Source organism: Solea solea, chromosome 9 (genome assembly GCF_958295425.1).
Source record: "Solea solea chromosome 9, fSolSol10.1, whole genome shotgun sequence".
Taxonomy (NCBI): Eukaryota; Metazoa; Chordata; class Actinopteri; order Pleuronectiformes; family Soleidae; genus Solea; species Solea solea.
Window position 1 is genome coordinate 4,904,063 of NC_081142.1, and position 24,703 is coordinate 4,928,765.

At 41.2% G+C, this 24,703-nt stretch overlaps 1 protein-coding gene across 8 annotated transcripts in view; it reads right to left on the reverse strand.

Moving 5' to 3' along the window:
• Window positions 1–24,703, reverse strand: part of celf5a (cugbp, Elav-like family member 5a) — a 179,306-nt gene that overhangs the window by 25,997 nt on the left and 128,606 nt on the right. For 5 of the 8 annotated variants that reach the window (XM_058638527.1, XM_058638530.1, XM_058638528.1 and 2 more), the window contains exons 4-6: window positions 11,485–11,613; window positions 7,400–7,479; window positions 204–350 (exon numbers count right to left, since the gene is read on the reverse strand). In XM_058638527.1, the coding sequence (XP_058494510.1) occupies window positions 204–350; window positions 7,400–7,479; window positions 11,485–11,613 (356 nt within the window). The remainder of the gene's footprint in view (window positions 1–203; window positions 351–7,399; window positions 7,480–11,484; window positions 11,614–24,703) is intronic. The other 3 variants (XM_058638531.1, XM_058638529.1, XM_058638525.1) reach the window with 1 other exon arrangement.

Sequence of the window (24,703 nt, forward strand, 5' to 3'; positions counted from 1 at the left end):
CTGTTATATAAATGATGAGAGCAGCTTGGATAGCAAATAATCAGCATTACGCTAATCAGCGTCTTACACCAATAATCATTGAATTTGTATATGTCACATGCATAGTGTATCTGATCAATTATTATTATTATATTATTAAATATGTATCCAATTGACTATGATCATTCTGCTGTTTGAGCTACATAAAGCCTTTTCCAACTCACCGCATGTGCGTAAGAGCTGTAGGTGCTGAAAGGAAGGGCGATAGCTGGGTTGAAGATGCCAAACTGCCCGACCATTTGCTGCATACGTCTGATGGTGCGCTCCTTGTCTGTGTCGGCAAACTTGACCACCAAGCTGGAGGAAGCGCCCTGAGGGAGTAGAGAGAATGGAAAATCAGAGGAAAGACAGCACGGAAAGTTCCCCCTGCTCTACTGAAAGCACCTTTAACACTAACAGTTAATGAACAGTCCACATTACTCAAAACATATTGGAATCACTCACAAAAGGTGTTGAAGAGGAAATGCCTCCTTTATTATCCAGCAAATGGCCAGCGGGAATTTCTACTTGTTGGTAACAGCTTCATGGGTCATTCTCTCATCAGTGTAATATAAAGTCTCTTGGGGCAAAGCATCTTTGCTGTGCTTGACTTAAATACTTTAAACTCCCCTGTCCAGGTTTCCGCCTTTCACAACAGAACAAATATGTAACCTTGGTGATGTCCTCCTACAGTTTGGGTTAAATGATGTGCAATGTCCAGTGATTTGAGATAAGAGCTATGAGTGTCTGTGGTTGCCACTGACCCTGAGTAAGAATGGCTTTTAAAGAAAATGTTGCTAGTTTTTTGGGAGGGACAATTTTCCCCATTTTGTCCATCTTCAGATTCAGCCTCCCTCTTCTTCAATCTGTGGCAATCCCTTTATCAACACTATTACCTCTTTACTGCAGCCCAATATTGAAACCAGCAGGTGTGTCTGCCACTCTCCCTTCATTAAGAATCTTCAAATGATTTAGCGCTACAGTTGACCTTTTGTGTGCTCAGCCGCTCCTCCCCTCTGTGCCCCCAAACTGGCCAATCGATCCACATAAAAGGCCGAAATATTACTCTGATCTGACAGTGTAGAAAGGTTGTGTGTCAGTCACGATAAGAGGCCCCTTGAAATTGATGCAAAATTGTCAATATCAGTGGTGACTGTGGAGAAATGCTGGGAACCAAAGTTGGGGGTAGGCGGTGTGTCTTGGTTTGTCAGAGCCGGTGGGAAACCTGGCAGGAATTGGACTGAACTGTGAACAAGCCTGCGTAAAAGACAAATCTAATTATATAGAATATAAGTATATATTTACATATGAGGGACTTGGGGATGTCTGCTAATAAATACATCTACAGCGAGTCTAGAGATGTTAAAAGACCAGCACTAGACCATTCAGTTTAAGCATAAAGATTTTATCCTCTTTCCTTCCCCCCTCTCTACACTCAATATTCCCTCTGGCTCTTTCCTCCCAGCTTGCTTGCTGGGTTGAAGGGTTGTAAGAGCATGGCCAGTTGGTTAGGTCAGCTGCCTGACTAAATGGCTGATTGTCTAGTTAGAAGAATGATTGACTGGTGAGCAAGCTATTTGACTAGGTGTTTGGCTAACTGGCTGAAGGAATCGTCAGACCATCAAGAAGCCGGACACCTGTATTCTGGCCAGCTGAGTGACTGTTTCATCTTACTGTACAAGAATACAATAGAAACAAGAGATAGTACAACTATCTATGCTATACCCCACTCCCACTGGTACCAAAAAAAAAAAACCTGCTTAATCCTGGGTTTGAAGCGGTATATGACCAGTGGTAATGTGTTTAATCGAACTTCACTACTGAGTCAAGTGGAGCGAGAGTTTTTATCGGCTTGGGTCCAATCAGCATTAGCAGAAAGTGGCTGGAACTTTCATCTTCCAGTCGTTAGCAATGACACAACTTTTTGCAACTTGGAGAAGCACTCAATATTTGTATTTCACCTTACAGTTCAGTTTATTAGCAACCTAAAATCATTCACTTGCTGTGGAGTTTGGGGGACCCAAGTTATAGATGACAAATACTACTGGACGCTGAGCTCCACTGTTGTTGTTTTTCCCTGTGCTTTTGTGACACCACATTTCATGCATGGATAAAGCAGGGGTGGAAAAAACCCACCACAGGGCCACAGGTAATAGAAATGGTGTTAATCACCTTTTGTAGCAGGTTCACACAGGTCGCATCGTCTCGTTTATTTGGAGTGTACGAAGACACTTCAAGGTTAAACTTGGCACAGTCACATGTTTAGGGTTTGTCTGTTGTGACTGTACAGCATTTTACGATCTGCATCATTAACTTTATTATGAGGTTAATCTTTGGGAGAGTCCAGGACAGGCCAGCGCAGCACCAGAATACAGAGACACTGCATATTTTAACTCCCTCTCAATGTTCCTGATCTGCTTCTCTAATTTTTATTTTTACAGGTCCAATATTTATAATCTGAGCACTCAAAGCTGGAACTTTACAATACAACTATTTTCAATTTAGACCTAGACTGGAGTGTGTCTCCTTGACTCATTCAGTCATGGCATGTGGTGAATTGACCCGTCTGTTCGTATAAGAGCCTTGTGTTATTCTCTTTCATATTCCTGAATGTACATCACACACTCTGCAAAGATTTCCTCCATACAGGGAGTTTGCCCTCCTGCTGTTTTCCCTCAGTACACCTGAATCATATGGCTTGTCGGCTAAGCATCCATTGCCACATGTGTTTATCTCCTAGCTTTTAGGCTTGTCAGGATATCAGTGAGGATGATCTACAATGCTATACAGAGAAGAGGATGAAGTGTAAGAGTCTCATTAAAATTTTAAGCTGCCAAGGGTGAGCTGAATCCCCCTGCCAGGAGGCCCCCAGCTACCTAGAGAGCCACTGAAGGTAGGGGAGTTAAACAGGGAGGATAAAATGGCACTACAGAGATTCAGAGCCACGTGAGGAAAGGCTGCTTCTTTACAGTTACTTCTCATTGCCAGGGAGGGTTGGTGCGTATCCATGTAGCACTCTACATTTCAAATAAATAAATGAGACAATGATGCAAGCCCTGCTACAAATATAAAAAGACATTTTTATCCTTACAGAGCATGCCAAAGTCAAACTCAGACTCCGCTACTTGGGAATCTGGGTAAGTTCAGCTTGGAAGTTCAGATTCACAAGGACAGGAGGTGTATTTGCAGTTGGAACAACAGATTTTTGCTTATGTCAACACCACAGCTGGGCTTAACTGTACCTGCCTGTACTGTGACAAAATATGGCTTTCAGGGGAAATACTGAATTGACAGTGTTCTCTGTACATTGCACTGGCTCTGTTCACTTCAATTTATATTTAGTTTTTGTTGTTATTAAACTGTGGTGGTATAAACTTCCTAAAAAAAAAAACTCCCAGAAACAAATATCTGGGACAAAATTTTACTTACAAAGAAAAATATTTAAAACGACAGAGCCTTACTAGCAGGATTTTTTAAATGCTGACAAATAACTACCAGAATGTACTGCCTTATGCTACACTTTTCTCCACAACATATGGAATTATCTTCAAATTTTTATATGATTACAGTCCAAAATCTTGACCAGAGTGTCTCTCTCAACAACATAAATGTGTAGCATGCTGCGTATAATTTCCTTTGGGGCTTTGGATGAGTTTCATGTTTGTTACACAGTACATGCCAAATTATCATTAAAAATGTATTATGCCTTTATTGTGCCCCAACTAACACATGGTGAAGACAGTGTTATATCAATGCTGTACAACTATAGGAATTACAGTATTCGACGTATATAAATGTATAGCCAATATTTCATGCACTTGCTTTGCTTATTATTGTATTCTAATAAGCCATTGCCACCCATTGCTCCACCCCAAATACCCACTGAAATCATATAAATGTACATCCTCTGTGAGCCTACAATAATGTATGACTATAATAAATTAGGTTATTAGAATGTAAATTTCTTAGGTGGAAAACAGAAGGAGAAATGACAGATCTTTAATAAATACGACGTTAAAAACATAAATGCACAGCACTGTTTAATGAGTAGAAACACACCAATGGATGGTCTTTGCGAAACATGGACATTAAACCTCTACATCTCACTGAATACAAAATGAGATCATAACTGAAACACGATTTTACACAATCCACACATTGTTGGACTTTCCGTTCTTTCATTTTATTATTATTTAAGGCAGTAGCATGCGGATCTGTACATTAAAACAATGCGTCTTGTTGAGTGTTAAATCTTGGCACTCACAGCATGTTCATGCTCACTCTTTGAAGTAATGGAGAAGATGCAGCAGCTGGGGAATTACATTTGGATGCTTTTTTTGCCCTTTACTACTCCACGCTCTCAATCATCGTGCTCTCTCTTGTGCAAACTTTACCTCATTTGCTTTCCTTTGTTCTGCTCTTATCCTTCCATCATCCAGCCCCAGTGTTTCTATCTCAGTCCGTGTGTCAGCTGAAACAGCCTCAAACTCAGGCTGAACTGATGCGTGTATGGAGTGGAAAAAATAATCACCACGGAGCTGTGGACTTGACCTGCATCCCCCTCGTCTCTGCATAATTCTGTCCCGGGACTTACTGCCTACACAGTCTTGCTGAATCCCAGCAATTTGCTGTACAGCTCTAGCGTTTAAATGTTTAATTGAGCCACTCATACCCTGAACTGTGTGTGTGTGTGTGTGTGTGTGTGAGAGCCATAGTTAAAGGAGGCTGAGGAATGGTATTGGTCTGCATGGAAGATTGAGGTCTGGATGCTGAGAAAATGATGGGCTAGTGTAGCAGGAGATCCAGCCAAGGCTTTATGTGTGACCTGCTGATGCACTTGCACTCTTGCATCATCATTCATGCACTGACATTTGTAAATGATATATACACCAAATATCAAATAATCATTTATTTTATATTCATCACAAACATACAGAGACGAATGCATTAAAGTATACGCTTTCCTGTTCACGGTGCGCATACATTAAGTGTATCTTAGTATGCGCTGACCGTCACTAATGTACACACGCTCCACATATGGGCACACTTTTCATGCAGATTTCCTCACTCCTTCCCAAGTCACACATACAATACATACAAAATGCCCACTGCCCTCTACATGAATAACACAAATGTATGCAGCTCAAGTCCTGTGAGCTGGAAAATAAGATCAGTCAGGAAGCCTTTGACCCTCGCCTGTGGCTGTACGAGCATGTGACAGTCAAACAGAGAGAGGAGATATGCGGTGTGAGTGTGTGTCTGCACGCGCGCACATGTGCGTGTGTGTGTGTGTCTTCTCGGGCATGCAAATGTGCTACCCACAAAATGCTTCGGTTTGTAGATGTTTATGGATTCACACACATGCGCATATGTGCATGCACGTGTGTGTGTGCGCGCATGTATATATATATATATTCATAACCTCTGACAAGTCATCGTTCATGTTTTGGAGGATTGGCAGCAGATCTATCATATCTGCAGTAGTTAGTCGCAGAGTTAATATTTACCGCACTTCAATGCTTCAGCTAGCAATGCTACTGGCAGGGCTCATGGTATAATCTCACCACAGCCATTGGTCGGACAGTAAATATGCACAAACAATGAATTGCTTCTATAGACCTCGATGTGTGCTGACTTCAACGATTCCCTTTGCTTTTAGGCACAAATATTCACTGAGCAACACGTCTTAAGCAGAAAATGAAAATAATCTTTTTCCCACAGTTTCCGTCCCTGAAATATTTACAGATCAAATGGATGCCAGTGGAATCACCGCTGTTTACAGTCGAGTATGTTTTTTATCATTTTCAAAAGTAAATGTAAAACATAGCAGCAGCTCTGCAACAATGCAATCACTTCTGTCACCTTCACACACTGCATACACATTTAAATATGACTCCCAATACTGTACATGCAACTTTGGTGTTTGGTGTTAAACAGACACAGAGGATGTCTGCGCCAAGGTTTTTCCAGGATCTCTGCTTCACTGATTGACTCAGTGCTCTGGGAAACATTGTCCTGCTGAGGCCTAATGTTCAACTGTTGGTCCGCTAATGTCGGCAAAGCAGGCACAGTGTGCCCTCTCCTCCAGGAGCCACAGGATATGAGATGCTGATCAAATTTCTATAATCAGTTTACCAGAGCAGGAGGCATAAATCCTGTCAATTCACTCATTCTCCCTCTGCCCTCCCCCATCTTCATCTTTCACTCCCTCCCCAACTCTCCCTCCTCCCTTCCCTTTGGCCCCCTGCTTAGATGAATAATTCAGCAACCAATGTGGTGAAAGGTGAAGTAAACAAGTCCATTGCCTAATATCCTGCCAAAAAGAGACCTGCACTAGAAGAGAGCTAGTAGAGATGGGATGGAGCATTCGAGAAGGAGGCTATCTAGTCCAGGTTCTTTCCCTCTGACCTGCAGTCATTTGCACTTAGATTGACTCGGACAATGTGCCAAAATGTCACAGCTGGTTTCCAGTGCTCCGCTCTGCATCCCTCTCTTGAGCGACACTTTGGCAACCATTAATAATAAAAATCCTACAGTGAAACAGAACACCTGTGAGAAGGGCAAGAGATCAGGGTCCCTGCTTCTCTGAGACGAGGTTTTCCAAAAACAAAAACGAGGATAAAAGCAGAGTATACTTCAGGCCAATGAATAATATGGGAAGTGACTTTCATTCCGCCCGTCGGATGTCACAGAGAACACGTCTTCTCAGGTTTGCAGAGTAAGGAGCTTTCTTTTTGACACCTTTCAGTATATGGGGTCTGTGTTAGAACACGAGATACATTACATCATCTGTGCTCATAGTAAATCCAATACAGAGAGAATTCAGAGGACACACTGTGCTTACATAACACGCAAACGTAATCTCACACTGACGTTATATTCATGGATTATGCAAGCAGGTGCTCTCTTGTGCTTTAAACTTTGTCTTTGGTGCTGCATAGGTGCTGTACGTAGGGATTTTATAGACATTGTGTATACAAAGGATGTTGCCAGGGATGTTTTAAGTGACTTGAAAAAGGACAAGGGGGGGCCTACACCCAACCAAACAGAAACAAGCTTGTGGCCTTTGTACAAGTTTGTGGCTTTACAGAAAGTGTGCACACTAAATAATCACTGGGTGCTGGGCAGAACTGAGAAACTACAAGAAGTATCTGCAGCACAGTTGCTGAGAGCAATAAGTGGTGTGTGAACACTTTTTCCAATTTTTAGTTTGGGCTTTTTTGTAGTGTCTCTTACTTAGCCAATCAAATAAAGTAAGGGCTTTCTCACAACACTGTGATTGCCGTGAACTAACAAAATCATCTGTTCTCAAGGGCCTGCAATAGCTGCCTTCCGTTGTGACATGGTGTGTGTATGTTTGCATTTCTTTTGTGGTACTTACTGGCATGGTCTGGCTGCCGTGGAGGGCACTGATTGCAGACTGAGCCTCAGTGTGTGTGGAGAACTTGACGAAGGCGCAACCTGGAAGAGAAGACAAATGCACGTGCACGTACACACACACACACACACACACACACACCGTATACAGTAAATGCATTCAACTTGAGTGAAGTTAAAAGCCTGCCATATATTAATAAAGGATGTTGAATTATATTTGACACCACAGAAATCACTGTGCAGTAAGAGGCTCTCATTGCACAGCAGGCTGCCCCACTCAGGGCATTAGGCAGGCAGACAAGCAGGCAGAAGCTTCAGGCTAAACATTGCACTGATGAAGCAGAAAAGCATGCTATTTAGCACCACATGCCTGTCTGTGCATATTAAATACTAGCCAAACTGGCTATACTCCATGTTTTCTGGTAGAAAACCATCCATTTGAGAATGCAGTAAAGTTTATTGTCTCCACAAGAGCATGCTCTGCTCATTGTTTGTGAATATGACGTATAAAGCAAACAAAAAACACTCTTATCAGTGATGTCCTGCAGGGTTACTGTCAGTGGTAGATAAAGTGAAAGGTTGAAGATGGCTGTTATGGGTTTACAAAGTGCATAGTGCTGTCACACATTACATATTGAATTATTTACTGAAGTAAAGCTCCTGCTGAAGTACTGGGAATAGATGTTATGGACATTATGAAATATATTATATTTTGATTCAAAGCTGTACCCTTTGGTAAACTGAAAATATATGAATTATGTGCACGCTCATACTTAAGCTTCACCCTGCCTGAACTGATGTAATACTAATATCTTTAATAGTTTGATAAAGATACTGGTAAACACATTTTCAAGAATACAATGACGCTTTGTCCTACATCTATATACCTCACTAAGGTCCAATCATGAATCATAATTATCACAATCATTTTATTGATTATATAACCAGTGACAACACTGATGTCAGAATTATATTATATATATATATCTTAAGGCAGATGTTTTCCTGGAAGGACATGATGAAAGATCAATCTTGCAAATATGATGTTTTCTGCAGTTGTTGATAAAGTCATCTTTGTCTATGTGTCCTTTTTAAGAGGGCGGACACGTGCAGATGCAAGACACTTGTTGTTATGATTGTGAACAGTCAAATCTGATCTGTAATTAATAATCTGAATGGAGTCAGATTTGAACCATGTGACTGGTAATATGAACGTAGCCATAAAGAGTGAATGTGGGTCTGTTGCAATGAGGCACCAGTAATATCCACTATCTCCTCTTATAATTATACCCTATTTCACCAAATTTTATTTCAAGTTTCTTTTTTTACTCTTATTTAATCCTTCACACATTATTCTTCTTATCTTGAATTGTGCTTTACCCAGCCGCCCTGCCATTATTCACTTCTTAATGGGCTTTACCCCTGTGGACACTAGCAAGTCAAGATGGCCATTCAGCTGTCAAACCATGGCCTCCTATTGAGCTATGGATAGAAAACAGCTTGAGTTTTGCATGATCCATACAAGGACTTTGCTACTGTGTACGAACTATATGCTGCTATAATTGGATATGTAACTCCTGATAGAATAATTGGTACATAGTGTATTGCCTGAACCAACCCTTCACAATGAGTAAATGAGTAAATGGCACAACATATTCTGCTATCGATTTTACTGTAGTAATATAGCTGTATTTTAAGTAGAAACAGACGACCTTTGACCTCCTCCTTTCCCAGCATGTGGGTTTACAGGTACTTTCTTGACAATATGAGAGAGGAAAAAGCATGTTCACTACATGGAATTGTCCTAGTTTAATTTCTTAATAAAATATGTTTATCATATCAAGAAAAAGGTAACTAGAGTAAGGGTTGGTGTCAGGGTTAACTCTAATCTCAGTGTTTTTATAAAGGCAGAGTAAAACACATTCATAGTAAGTAAACGATTAGGTAGCCATGTTCTGTTACTTATTGATCTGGCAGGAAAAGCAATGACTGTTTTGAGCCTAATCAAGTTTGACCTTTTCACTTGTTTTACCTCCGTTTCACACTCATATCACTCTCCATCTTTACCTCCTGTGGCAACAGAGCGCTTTCTTTAGGCAGCTAGTGTTTTCATGGTTACTGTGGTTGTTCTACCATCTGCCATTACTGTGCGAAAACTACTGATTGCTACTGGGAACAAAACAAAACTGCGATGTCAGATGCACTTTATTTGTGTTGTTAGTTTTTCAATGACATTTCACACCCATTGGAATAACTGAATAGTCAAAAATGTTCATTTGGGTCAGTGTGAACTTCAGTCCCAGACGCCTGATGCAAACTAAGGAACCGGTCTCTGGTCTGCCTAAAATCAGTGGTCTTGGACCGCTTGCAAGTGAGGTACGGTGCAATTCATCACGAGTGTAAAGTCAATTTGCACTTTTCACTGTAAGTGGAGCATTTACAGCTACAGTCTCAGTGTTCTCATCCACAGTGTGGAGAGGGGAGAACCTGGATGAGAGCCGCTGATAGATGGAACTGAGAACGGTGCATCTATCCTGTGGGTCTGAGAGGTCACAACTCTTCTTCCTCCACAGGTATATGTATATATATATATATATATATATATATATATACATAATATCACCAGAGAGCACCGCAAAACTGCAGACTAGCAGGTGAGAAACAGCAACAAGTTGGCACTCCACCCTAGAGTGCCAACCTGTTGCCAGCCGGCCTAAATGTGCTAATCTACCTGAGGAGGATGAAGAGTTGAGACCTCCCAGATCTGAAGGATCAGCATTAGTCCTCTGGACTCTGTTATGCCTATCAGTGGTTCTCCTCCAGATTTTCTCAGCTGCTCACTAGGGAATGTGGATAAAAAAACACAGAGGCTGTAGCCGCACGCTCCATCATCCCATCGGCCACCTCCCGGCCTTTGGTGCGCAGATTTTCCCCAGAGCAGCAGGGCAGAACATTAACCTGCAAATGTTTCATGATGTAGAAATTGCACAGGATTGGTCATTTTACCAGTCTACATGTGTGACCAATATGTGAGCAACATGTCTGTCCACATGACTCCACTGTCCACTGATTTATAATGTATCCAATTTCTATCAGTAGACTGAAAACACCCTCAGAAAAGAATGTGGTTTGGTTTCACACACAAAATAATATAAATGTAACATAAGCAACTTATACAAACACCACACGCTGAAAGAGTTGACACTGCAGATCTATAAAGAGGGATGCCTCTATTCTTACTAATCCCTTTGCCTTGTGCTGCATGTCAGAGGGAATTGATGTTTTCAAAAGTTTTTTGGCTTGTCTTAAGGCCTACATGATAGCAACACTAAAGTACCCGAGTTACAGTCCAGGCCTGCTTTACAATCATATAACAAATCTTTCACATTAACCCTCAAACACAAACAGAATACAGATCATGGCTTTGTAACATACAGTATGTAAATATACCATTTTCTACCTGAACAAGACTGAGAGTGTGAGATGGCACATTAAAACTCCTTACTTGTCTTGAATCCTGGCTGTTGATGTGCTTAACTGAGCACTAATGTAATGTTTTGAACCCATCTTTGGATTATTTTAAATGACCTCTCCATGTACCCTGTCTTTAATCATCCTTTTTTTTAAAGACTGTTTATTTTGAATAATAATTTCCACAAAAATACAATCATTTCTCTGCCTCTGCCAGACATGTCTAGTAAACCAATTATACCTTATAAATCAAAATGTGCAGCATTAAAGCGCCAGTGTGTGACTTCTGTCGCCAAGATGTAAAACGCATCACTCTGTGTCACCACACACACAAAAACAAAATATCACCCTATACTGAGAAACACAGAGAGAGTCAAATGGAGACGATAGGCCTAATCAGCATTGTGTCAAGTCGTTTGACGATGTAACAGACATTTGTTTATACTCAAAAGTTATTCACTACAGCTACCAGGACGTTTGGAAAATCCAAATAGACCCACAAGTGATGCATGTGCCACATATATTTCATGTACCAACAGCTGTCGTGGACGCTCAGACACACTGTCAGTTCTCTGTCAGTGACCTAAATAATGATGACATGCGTATCATGGCTCCTACCTTTGCTATTTCCATCAGGGCCTCTTAGGACCGTACACTCCTCGATGACTCCATAGGGTTCAAAAAGGCGGTAAACATCCTCCTCAGTCTGTTGTTTGTTCAGCATCCCGACAAACAACTTCCTGTCTTCTGGAACAAACAAAGATATGAAAACATAAATTAAAACTTTGAGTGCAATTACTTTGACTTCCACAGAAAGAAAATGGATTTACGGTAGAGAAATAGTCTGTTGAGCTGGTTGAATTTCAGTCACATTGTATTATCTCTTCTCCAAGACTGATCATTTTTAATCTCCAGTATAAGCGGGTTCTGTCCCATATGGGCACATACAGTATACTGTAGCTGCTGGGAGTAAGTGAGCGGTCAGGAGCTGGAGGGAAAGAGCAAAGAAGAGTAATAAAGAGGTGACACACACACACACAGAGAGAGAGAAAGAGAGAGAAAAGACAATGAGAGAGACTTTGGTCGTTTAAAAGCACCAGGGGCTTGAGGCAATAGCACCAACCTCCTACACACTGGCTAGAAACTCACTCTCTCACTCACTCTTTTACTTACTGTCTCCCTCTCTCTCTCTATTCATCTGTCTCCCCTTTCTCTCTTCCTCCTCTTCCTTTTCTCTCGCTGATTCTACATTTTTACCCTTTTCATTTTTTTTTTCCAACTGCCTCCCTCCTTCCCTCTCTTTATCTCTCTCTGACTCTACTAATTGCTGCTGATCCAGTGTTTTTTGTGTAGCCGGAGAAATATTTCAGTGTGCTCCGCGGTGAACAATGGCGTGTCTCTCCTGTGAGCAGCAAAGGCTGGGAGACATGCCATGAATAACGCTGACTTTTCAATAGATAGCCTGTATGCTATTGAATCCTGTTAAATGCTGTGGGATCTGATCTTTACCTTGACCTGTCACACTGTGTTTACTGATGTTCGCTGGCCTTGTATGATTAATGCTACTGTGCACTACTGTGTCTCTGGTTGGCAGTGGAAGCATTAAAACCTTCCCTTTTGTGCAGAGTGTTTCTCCAACTCTGACCTGTGAAGTCACAGTGGAGAGACTGAGTGAGAGACAGGACTGTCAACCACTGTCGTGAATTGCAGAGTGGCATAAATCGTGTGTCAGAGGTACTGCATCGTGTCAGGGTGACCTGTGATGACTACTGAGTATATGTCGTGTTGCTGTCGTTCCCTGACCCAGACACAAGATGACACCCACATTTCTGCAACAGGCACAGTGGCGAGTTTATGCGAACACGACGCCCAGCTCACCAATAATCCACCTTTAAAATAATCACCTATGTCAGAGGGTTGTCTAGGGAGGGGCTTCCATAGTGCTGGCTCCTTATTGCAAGTGGCAGGATCAGAGGCAATGTATCAAAATGGAAGTGATGCAATGTGACATCTGTCAGGGTGGATTGGAGAACATTTATCTGCAAAAAAAGGAAAGCCCTGAACTGGAAAATGAAAGGCCAAGATGGTCCTTCCTTTTGCTGGAGGCAGAATATAAATTCTGATGTTGGATGTGGGAGATGAGCCCAGGAGAGGGGGGAGGGGTTGACTGCACAAATTTCTCTAATGCTACCACACATCTCATACACAGCCAGAGAGTTACACAGAGCAGCCTATATGCAACCACACGCGTCCTTTTGCGTTCCCCTACTTTGGCTCTAACTGCCATGTTCAAGTAGATGATGGGGTCTGACAAGTTTGGAATTAATGCATGACCTTCATCAATTTCATATGAGCTGCACTCTGGCGATTACATGATAAACAGCCCACACATGGCATGCTATAATATATGATAGCACATCCATCCTTCAGCTGAAAGACTACTAACTGGTAAGTCACCTCCAGCTGAATGAGAAAATATTTATAGGACTCCAAGTATAACAGAATCATTGGAATAATAGTAAATCACAAAATAAAACCTTACACATCAATGTCTTGGTCAATGTGTGTGTGTGTGTGTTTTAAAATAATATCTTGATATTTAAAAACATACAGGAGTTGACTACAATTTTTAAAAAAAGTCTCATTATATGATTGCATTTACAGCGATGGCATTTACTCAGAGTTCAGCATCTGTGGCTGAGAGAGAGAGAGAGAGAGGGGGAGAGAGAGAGAGAGAGAGAGAGAGAGAGGGAGAGACAGATTTAGTGCGTGTTATGAATGTGCTCTGAAAACAAGCTAACCATGCATGAAAACAGATCATCAAGGAGATCTTGTTCCACAATCCAAGATTGTGCTGTGGCAGCTCTCAACTAAAATGCTACCTTGGGAATTCAGGTCTCGTGTTCATCACCAATAGAAACATAATCTTATTTATCTACTACACTGTATAGCACAGCACAGCCGGGGCGAAAACAGATTGCAGACATGGGTGCAAAGAAATGAGTCAAAATTACGAGTACGATACCCTTTCCCACCCTGACACAGACGATTAAAGATAACTGATCTCTCACTGTTAACTATCTCCTAACTACAGTGTATTGACTTTTTCTTCAGGGCAGCTATTCTTTGCATTAATATTGTGTATGTGCTGTGCAGGCTACAAAGTAACTAGAATTACTGCCTTGCTATAAGCCATCAATCAGTCTAGTTGCATGTTTACATTCACACCTGCCTAGACTAATATGTAGTGTATTTTTGTGGCATCATCACAAGGTTTTCCTGAAATATCATGAGAATAGGATTGATAGATGTCTGTTTGGACAACACTAAACTAATTAAACAGCTGTGGAGTCTCACAGAGACATATGAGCTTGTCACGTTCACTACCTTTTATTAAAATGATGCTGCTAACTGCAAATCTGGGTCTAGTTTCTGCTATTTTTCTTCTCTCACTCACTCTTTTACTTAACTGCAGAACTGCTGCTCACAGAATAATAACTGTCTAAAGTGTAGAAAAACTGTCTGAGTGTGGTTTGCCTGTTAACAGAGCGTGAAATCCAGACCTTTATCTTCCTGCAGCATCCACATTGGCCCCTTTGATCCAAAATGGGATCCAAAATGAAATTAGTAGACGCAACAGCACACAAGTGCTGATTGTATATCTGCAGCTCAAATCATTTGATTTCATGTAGCATTCATCTTTACGTCATTAATGCATAACAATCTCTGCCCAGTCACATATTCAATGTGTGGAAAACTGACACCCTTAACTGCAGGAAAGGATTTATCTGTACAAGTAAAACCAAACAAAACGTGCACCTTGGCTCCATTTATGCTTCACTCACCGAAAGATGATAAGAATGTATCTGATTGAATCATGTTTGTAGCTCAGTGAACTGAACCATCACACTCACTAGAACTTGATTAGAAGTGAGGGCTGCTGTGGGTGACTCTTTCTCTTTTACAGTCTTCAGAAACAGCTGAGGCACCTTTTTGCTACGCTTAAGGTGAGTACCCTCTACTGTGTAGATGAATATAAACGCAGACAAGGAAATTCTAAGTTATTTTTATGCAAAAAAAGGAACCAAGCGAACATTAAGACAAACATAGTAGAGAGCAGCTTGGTGCTTTATTGTTTAAAGAGAAGTGCCATCACCTAAACAATTTAAGGGTCTAATAACCACACGCAAGTTAAGTGATAGATAATAGTGAAGCATGCTGGCACTGACTGCATTTACAGCTCACTCTCACATTATCCAGCTTTATTGTGACACACCAGTGTTGTCCTGCATTTCACCCCCATCATGTTTTCATTTACTCAGAGGTATTAAACATATGCTTGTTTGCAATAAATGCCTCAGAAATTAAACTCCAAAATAATGAAATGGCTGTGTGCTGTCTGGTTATACATAGCGAAGATTACTGGGACCATTTGAACTCTTTCTGATCAATAAAAGCATTTCAGTAAAAGTGCGCCGGCGTCTGGTGAAGTGTCTGAGTCGCTGCACACAAGCAAATTAAACCCGTCACATTTCATATCTCTAATCTTCATGCTGTAGTCTATATAACCATTAGGGCTCACGCATGACTTACAACACCATTGTGATTCTTTGCTTACACACATGCTCCAAAATCTCGACACGGCACCCTCTTTTATTACATAATGTACAATTCTGCTGCAAGTTTGAAGACTCTAGTTGGCCATAAAACACACATACACACTCTGCACAGCCCGGCACACAGGAGACTTATTACTGTATGGTCCATGATTACACTGCAGACTGCTGAGGATTTTGACAGTGAAATGAGACTTACTGAATAGTAATAGGGCAGGGTGAGAGTTTTGAGCAGCAAGAGAAAGAGAGGGAAAGAGAGTGCCAACTGAATCACAGATATAGTAAAAGAATATGAGAGAGAGAAAGAGAGAGAGAATGTGTGGGAAAATGAGAACAACGTGCCCATACTGTAAGTTGCTGTGCATACAGGCCTGCAGTCCTTGATAAGCCAGGATGGATGAAATAGGTGCACCACAGGAGTTGGTAAATCATTGTCAGGGGAGGGGAGGATGAGGAAAAGCAACAGTGGGAGGAGAGTGAGAGAGGAAATGATGGGAATGGGGGTGAGGGGTGGAAAAAAAAAGCGTAAGTGCCTGAGGTGGTCTCTGGTTTTCAAATTTTCCTTCTCTGTCTCTTTCTCAGTCATTGCAAGTGGAGATGGAGGGAGAGAGAGAGGGATATTGTGACAGAGGGCATGAGAGTGCTATAGAGAAAAACACTTGTCATAAGGACGGGGAGGTTGCTATGACAACTACTTATACAGCAGGCTGTCAGTCATGTTTCATTGTTGCGTTGCGAGAGGAGGAGAGGAATGGGAAGGAGGGGTTGAAGAAGGGTCATTTCTCCATCTCTCTGCTAAGCAAGATTGCAAATTTGACTGTTAGGGTTGGAGATAAGGACAAATTATGAACAAAATTAGCTGGTTGATAAAAAGGAACAATAATGAATGGATAAATATATTAAAACCAAATGAGATAACGTTCAGGCAGAAACAGGAGCCCTGAGACACCATCCAGGTTTCTCATTTGGAAGGAAGATAAGAACTGGAAAGAGACTGTGAGGATGGAAAGGATCCACCATATTAGAGCTTGAGACTGTAGCGTATTTCCTTGTCTAATGAAAGAAAAGGAAGAAGGAATTAAAACCACTTTGTAGCTGGAATACCAAACATTGTGACTTCCTCTCCCTCTTTCACAAGCCTATTATACTTCTCCAATGAGCATGGTGTAACACAATAACAGTGTCAGCATGTGTTCAAGCTTAAAAAAAAAAAAAACACAGACAGAATGGAATGAAATTAATTAACCCTAAGAGATCACAGTGCTTAGCCAGTGGAATTTAATCCAATTTATTACATATAGGGATCTAACTAGGGCTGTGTTTGCATTAATGAGATGATGTGTATTAAAGTGTGTACAGTATGTATGTGTGTACATGAGTGTACAACCTTCCATGCTCTGTTGTGTACAGATGTGCTAAGGTCATCCTTTCCCATCCTGTGTATACGGTCAGGGATTAGAGGAAGGCGTGGCAGAGACCATCGAGGGAGGGAGTCTAAAGCTTGGCACAGCCTTGGAGAAAACCCAGCCAAATGAACTTCTGAATAATGAGCCTTTCATGTGCTGCATTATCACTGGTGAGAGGACAGCCATGTGTTTTGTCATAATGCTGGAGCCACTTCAGACAAAACAGAAAGAACCCATTAGTAGGTTCCACCAGTACACCTTCAGCTGGGGAAGAAATGTGGGTTGATAGAATAGATTGTTTACCAATTTCTAAAGTAAATGAGCACTCCTGTGAGTATGTGCTGTATGTGCAACTGTCTTTTGAAGTTTCCATTCTAACCCGCCAAGTTGACAGCACAAACTGTAAGGCCTACCATGCACCGTGCCCCTAATGAGGTAGCTTATTAGCGCTGTTTCTCTCGTACCTTTCCGAGCTGTTGCTTGGAAACAGCACTGCAAAGAAAACAATAATACGGTTCCCACCTAGAAGCCTTCACGTCCAATGCTCCCTGCTGTGCATTTTCATCACCAAAGCCATCAAATTGGACTTGAATGAAAAACAACATGAATCGACATGGAATCCTATATGAATGTTAAACATACTATATTTTAATGTCACTCCTGTCATGAATAATATCATTCAGTCCACAGTTCGGCTTTAACAGTCGCTGCAGCCACCAGCATCAGTAACTATAGCAGCACCTACAGTGACACTGGCTTGATTTCATGTCAGAGTTTCATCATTTTGGTGTCAAGGCTGCTCATTGGCAGCTTGGCTGCATCCCATAAAAGTCATCAGTAAAAATGCCATTGCGGCTGCGTTTAGGGCCTTGATGGCCATGCTGCAGAAACAGCGCATCCCTCACTAAGCACTCCTCGGGGATGGATTAGGGTTGCTGAGTTCACATACATATATGGCACAGGGTTCTTAAACTTTTCCTGGCATGCCCCTCCCTTTAGAAGGCGAGAGAAGTTCACTGGCAGCCCTATATTCTTTATTAGTTACTAAAAATAAGAAGGGGAGCAACTACTGAAATAAATAAAAGCAACATCAAACTTTTCCTATGATGATCACACAGTAACTAGCCACTTTACAATAGGTTCAAAGAGGATGGTGTTGACCATCTGCTTCAAAGTCCAACATGATGTTGGTTCAGATTGGACTTCTGCATACCTGCAAACAACTGGTTGTTTGAATTACTGTGGACTTTCTTCACCAAACAAGGCATTTGGACCAGAGAACTTCTGCTTATTCATACCATAATCATAATGAATTACTAGATCACTAGATCAGCAGTTTCTGAAATAAACCAAACCAGTCCATCTGGCACCAATAACCATGCCACATTAAAGTAACTTAAACCACCTTTATTCAGCAGTAAACATAAACATCTAAGACAGTCCAAATATCCCTGCAGTGAGTGGGAGGTTGTGGTTGATTAACAATTGCATCTCAAACCCTACAATGTGTTAGTCAGGCCAAAGAGCTTAAAATCAAACTCTAATATACTGAACAGCGGCCTCACTTCTGAATTTGAACCATACACATTTCCTCCACGCACACCAACTGAGTCGATTCCTTCTCAGAGGGGATTTGGAGACCACTGATCCAGGATTCTTTCTGTGCCGCTGGCACAACGAATGATGAATATTATACATAGCACTTGAAAGACTCACCCACACATCTGTATGTGCACACATACGTTTTCTTATGTGCGTATAAACACGTAAAAATGCACATACAACACTCCTGTCCTCCTGTCACTCAACATTCTCCAAAGATCCCCACAGATTCTATGCATCAGTGCAGTCTAATGGCTGCTCTGCACTGTGCTGCTGGCTGGGGGATTTCAGCTGCATCTTGGCCCTGCTGGAAACCTTGAACATACAATTACTGCCCTCTGACTTCCTTAAATGCTACGAGGAAAAACCTCTGAGGTGTGCAAGCAGAAGTAAAAGCGCACAAGAGTGTTTTGTGTGCTTATTGCTGTATAGTTACAGTCAGCTCATGGCCCAGCTGACAACGTACCCTCCCCCCTCACCCCCACCCCCAACTCAAAATGAAAACACCTGAAAAGAGAAGAACAATATATCCACTATATATGTCTCAGCAAATTTACACTCAATATGATAACAAATGTGAAATATTACTCACAGCCTTGTGTCAACTTCAGTGTATTACGGCTACGGTCATAAATCCTGAAACTGCTGTGCTGCGTGTAAATGTAGCTACTGTATATAAACATTTACAATATGGCAGTGCTATTTATATTGTCTCCCTTTCATAATGCCATCTGAAGGGCATTTTGGCATCCGTTATGATATGGATTTTCTCTCCTACATTTTCGTCTATCCCATTTATTGCCATTCTTCTTTTCCGTCCAGATTGTGTTTCTGCACAATAGAATGGGCCTTTTACCTTTGGCAGTATTTAACACAGCGCTACCCTGTTTCTTAATTATTTTCTCATCGCTCCACTGACACTGATTCATGAGGGTAATGTTGGACACACCCCCTCGCCCAGCCCACTCAACCAACCCCCACCTCCTCTCTTCTCCGAGTTTCTCCCTCATTCCTTCTTCCTCCTTACAGCAAAGTTGTTCTTCTATCATTAATCCATTCCTGCATATGCTATTTCCCTGTGCCATTCTTCCTCCATCTCTCTTCCTTTACTTATATTACCTTGAGATTATCTTGGATGGTTAATGAGTTACCATGACTCATTAGCTTTCATCGCTGCTCTCAAGTAATTACTTTTTTTTTTTCTAATATAGAAGGACAAAATTGACGACAGCAAGAGTCAACAAACTTCATTACAGAACGAGCCAAACGGAGCCCCATGTGATATCCTGCCCCCGATCGTACACTGCGTTAAATATAGAGTACAATACCAATATCCTCGCACCTCCTCACCTCTGAACAACTGCAATATTAACGAATAAATAAAAAAAGCTCACACAGGAACAAAACCCTCTATGTGAGAAAAGACAGTAGAAAGGACAGTCAGACAAAGCCAACATCATGGAAGAAAACTCAGAGAAAGGTCACAGCATTATTTCTCAATTATGGGAGACAGCAAACCCGAAGTCTGTGTGAATGTAACAAAAGAAATGAACAGCGGAGAAGAGGATGTTTGATGGTACTACAATAAATGTAACATATATATATATATATATAAAACCCAGAATTAACATTCAACAGCCACCAGAGGTGTCTCTGCTGGTTTGATTTGAAACATTGGTAAACATGTTCAAATTAAAGTAATTCATGGGTGTAGTGGTTAGCACTCTTGCCTTTGCAGCAAAGAGATGCAGGTTTTCGTGACCCGGTCGGAACGAGATCCTTTCTGCATGGAGTTTGCATGTTCTCCCTGTGTTTTTGCGTGGGTTTTCTCCGGTTTCCTCCCAAAGCCCAAAGACATGCAGGTAAATTGGACACTGTTAATTGAGCATGAGAGTGGATGGTTGTTTGTCTCTATGTGGCCGTGTGATGGGCACACAGTCCAGGGTGGACTCCGCCTACTGGCCTATGTCAGCTGAGATTTTATCCTCCCAATGTGGAGGATAAAGTGGTAGAAGATGGATGGGTCTCAAACGCTAGTCTTTCTCAATACAGCATGATGCCAGTTTTCTACTCATAGGTGATAAAGCATGACACATATGAGTGGACACCAGTGTGACTGACGGCTAATGTCGACCAGTGCTCTGTTGCAGGTGAATTTCTTGTTGCAAAAACAAATCTCTGGTCAAATTGCAAATATCAAGGCTTCACAATGACAGTTTTTTTTTTTTTTTCATAAACAGTCTACATTCCCACCAGGCATAACTGTAATATAACACGATACATTCACAAGAATACAACAAAACTCTCAAATTTTAAGAAATTCACATGGTGCTCCTAACATGTCATGGTCAGATCACATACAAGTCAAAAATAGAATGCTCCTGGCCATAGCTGTGGGTAATGAAGGCACACAAGTGTAAAAAAAAAAGGTTGTATGGGCATTTGAGAGAGAGAGAGAGAGAGAGAGAGAGAGAGAGAGAGAGAAAGGGAGGACGCTCAGGAGACAGAGAGCGAGAGGCCATGCCCATCTCCAGCTTGAGAGCGTGGGGATGTACTAGAATATGAGCTTCTGTATCTCTCTGAAGCTTTGTGTGTGAGAGCAACTGAGCTGGCATATGACTTTGCTGCACATGAACAAAAGAGGCTTACAGGCCGAACTGCATGTCAGCTTTCTCGTGGTCCAAAGTGTGAGAGCTGTAGGGGAATGGGGTGCACTTGAGGAGTAACCTGCCTGTATACCGACACAGGATTTAGATTCTGCTCCGTGCATGTGGCCTCAGCCAGCACCTTTATTTTTATATATTCCAGTTGAGCGTGGGGAAAAAAAGTGACGCGTTCAGTCATAAGATGAAAATGCTGTGAGGATATATATGTAAATGCATAAATAAATACATCAGCCCTGCAGCATTTCACTAGTGTATTTTATACTTTACTATTAGCATATTATTAGTTGGAGCGGATTCTTGATGGGAAGCGAGATGCTAAATTTGGAGCTTCTCAACTCCGTGCTGTCGTGTTCTTTTGGTATGCATGGCCTCTGTAGAGCTGAAGTGACTGCAGGGGGAGAGCCTAACCTCGTCAGTCACACTGACAGCCGAGCTGTCTCATCTGCTCTCTGTTGGCGATGGTGCACTTTAATTAGGCTAGAAGGTCAATCAGCACTTTTTAAGAGATGGGAGTCTAGTGAAAGCTTTTCATAATGTGGAACAGCCATAGTGTTTTAGTAGCCTAAGGCAAACACTCATATGAGACTCTCTTACATTCCATTCCAACTTTCAGCTCGACATGAATAATCAGATCTACTTGCATCGCATATTTTTTTTTTTTTTTTGCCGAGCTCTGCTCTTCTTCAAATCTGTCCGTGACATCCTGTATGTTACATCTTTTCTCAAAAAAAGAGAAAATATTTTTTTTTTTGGCATTTTATCACTGTCACTGACTACTGATGATGCAAGGCATCATGACAGCATATTGCTTCTCATCACTTTCCTGACACAAACACCTGACATGACCTGCTTAGGATTAAAAAAGGAGGGTTCAGAGGGATTCCACACAGGTTTGTCACGCACACTTTTTGCTCGCACCTGCCTTTTTGACTTTGTTAGTCAAACTTGGATAAAGGCATTTATATTTTAATGTAGAAACTGCCATGAAATGCTGTACCATCAACTACCAAACTGGGAAGTGCATTCCCAAGTCCAAGTCACCAGAAATAAGATATGGGGTTAAAATGCTTTGAGTTTTTTTTTTACTTAAACGATATCCATGCACTAATAAAGGATTTTTTATTTTTTTGTTATACATTGGAGGGCTGGGATGCCTTTCTTTTTGACTGTCACATTAAAGTATGCATAAAGCCACTGCAGAGTTTCTCCTCTTCACACATTGTATACTATATGTTAGAAAATGTGTAAAACATTACAACTGTACAAAAATTGGACACAAACTCACATACACGCTTTAGTGGAGGCCAAAGCAAAATATCCCATCCCTATAAGTTTGTTGAGGTTTGACAGCGACGTACAAACACTGATGAACAGTGATATTCTGCTGCTTTGGTCCCCAAAATCAATTTACAATTTAGTATAAGTTAATACAGAACAGGAAAAGATTCTAAAAATGTAAGCATGCCACATAAAAAGGTCTACGCATGTGTTTTTGTGTTGTTGCAAGAATGACCCCCATCATTTTCACACCCATATTAACACAGGAAGGGACGGCTCGCTGTGTCCCTCTCCTCTTGCCCCATCGTCTTGACAGCTCATTGTTGTCATTCCAAGGATATGCTGCTTGATATCAAATGGAATAAATATCTATATATTGTGCAAATCATCAAGAGAGGAGGGTGGAGTTTGTGTACACACACACACACACACACATCTAATGTACAGTATACAGTCTGAGTTGTGAGGCCGTCTCATTTCTATCAAGCTAATACCCAACAAGACCGAAAAAGATGGAATTATGTCTGTTACCAGGTTGGACTAAACTATCAGGCTGATCTCTTTTCCTCCTGCCCTCTATCTCTTCCAAAGCTCCCTCCCTCCCTCCCTCCCTCTCTCTCTCTCTCTCGCTCCATCTGTTAAACCTTACAGTAAGCCTGATCTTTCCTATATCACCCAGATTGGCCTGTTGCTTAGGGCCAAAACAATATGAAACTGAAATTTTAAGTACAGAACATCTTAAGATGATCCTATGCATGAAGTAGGTCTAAAGTATTTTTTTTAATTTGAGTGCTGCCATATGACTTCATGGACTTTCTCTAAGAGCTTTCTCTCTCTCCTTCTCTCTGATCTCTTCTTGCCTATGGTAATCTGAGATCATATGATGCGAGTGTGAGGGGGAGGATGAGCCAGTACAGCGTCCCCAATATTCACATGCGTGCATGTACATGCACATGCACACACACACACTCACAGGCACACAAACATGGCCATGCTCCAGCCCTAATACACTGAGCACCAGAGGGCTTTGTGTGCAAGGCTGAGAAACGCCATGTCAGCAGGCACCACATTGAAGTTAAGCGGGGAGGGAGAAGCTAAATAGTGTAAAAAAAGAGTGTGTGATGAAAAATGCATGGAGGGGAGCTGGGACAGTGGCTCCCTGCACACAGCTGTCTGCTAGGAGGCTTCAGCAGATCATTTCCTCTTTATCCAGCTGCCTCTACTGTCACTGCTGCTGCCCTGACTGACCACTCACTTCTAAACAGATGACAGATTGAGTATCAAAATGTGACAGACTGGCTTCCACCTCAAATGTAAAATAAATAAATAAATGGAAATGATTGTAGCCTAGTACTGCAACTGGAATCTGTATACAGCACAAAGTGGTTTGGCAGAATGCCAAATGGCCTATCTAAGTCTGCCTACAAATTAAAAAAATGCATAAGGGTATGGTTATTTAAAATGTGTTAAAGTGCAAAATGTGCCATTGTAATGTTATTTCTTTTTTATTACATTATTCATACGAGAAATTGTCTGTGCATGCCACTGCAACACTTGTGTTATAGGAAATGATGACCGTGCTGGCTATCATTTTACTCTCACTGTATGTGCAAGTATTTTATTTGTGTGTGTGATTTGTTTTTCTGGCCACTCACAACATTATTAGGGATGTTTTCTAGGCCTTGCAAGATTCCCTCAGAATTAACTGCAAATATCAAAATACATAAATCCTCTTTCCACTTGAGGTAATGCGTTAAAAAAACAACAACAAAAAAAAAAGTATTAAAAAATACAGATCGATTATCTCAGCATTGGATGAATCTATGAGGCATTAATTTATGCACTGGATTACATACAGATTTATGATAAACCTGAAAGTTGTTTTTGGAGCTTGTTGTCTTCCCGGTAAACAGTGCAATGCTTAAAGGTTAAGGTTAAATATGGGTTTGAGCAGTATGTGGATTTTACTAACTAGGTCGACTAACTTTTTCTTCACATCCAAACAGTTTACCAGTATTATTGAAATCTCTTCATAATATAATAATATCAGCAACAAATGTAACCATAAGCAAACATAAATGTAAAGTAAAAAATAGGTTATTTTGAAGCAAAGCTATAAGTCACCAAATGTTTTCAAAAAACAACCCAAAAACTACATTTTGAGTTTCGAGAAAGTGTGAGTCTTAATCAAAGAAGTCGTATCCTGCTTCATTTTCCCCCACAACCTTCAAGACTCCTTAATCACATGGTGGAGGTGATGTAATGACAG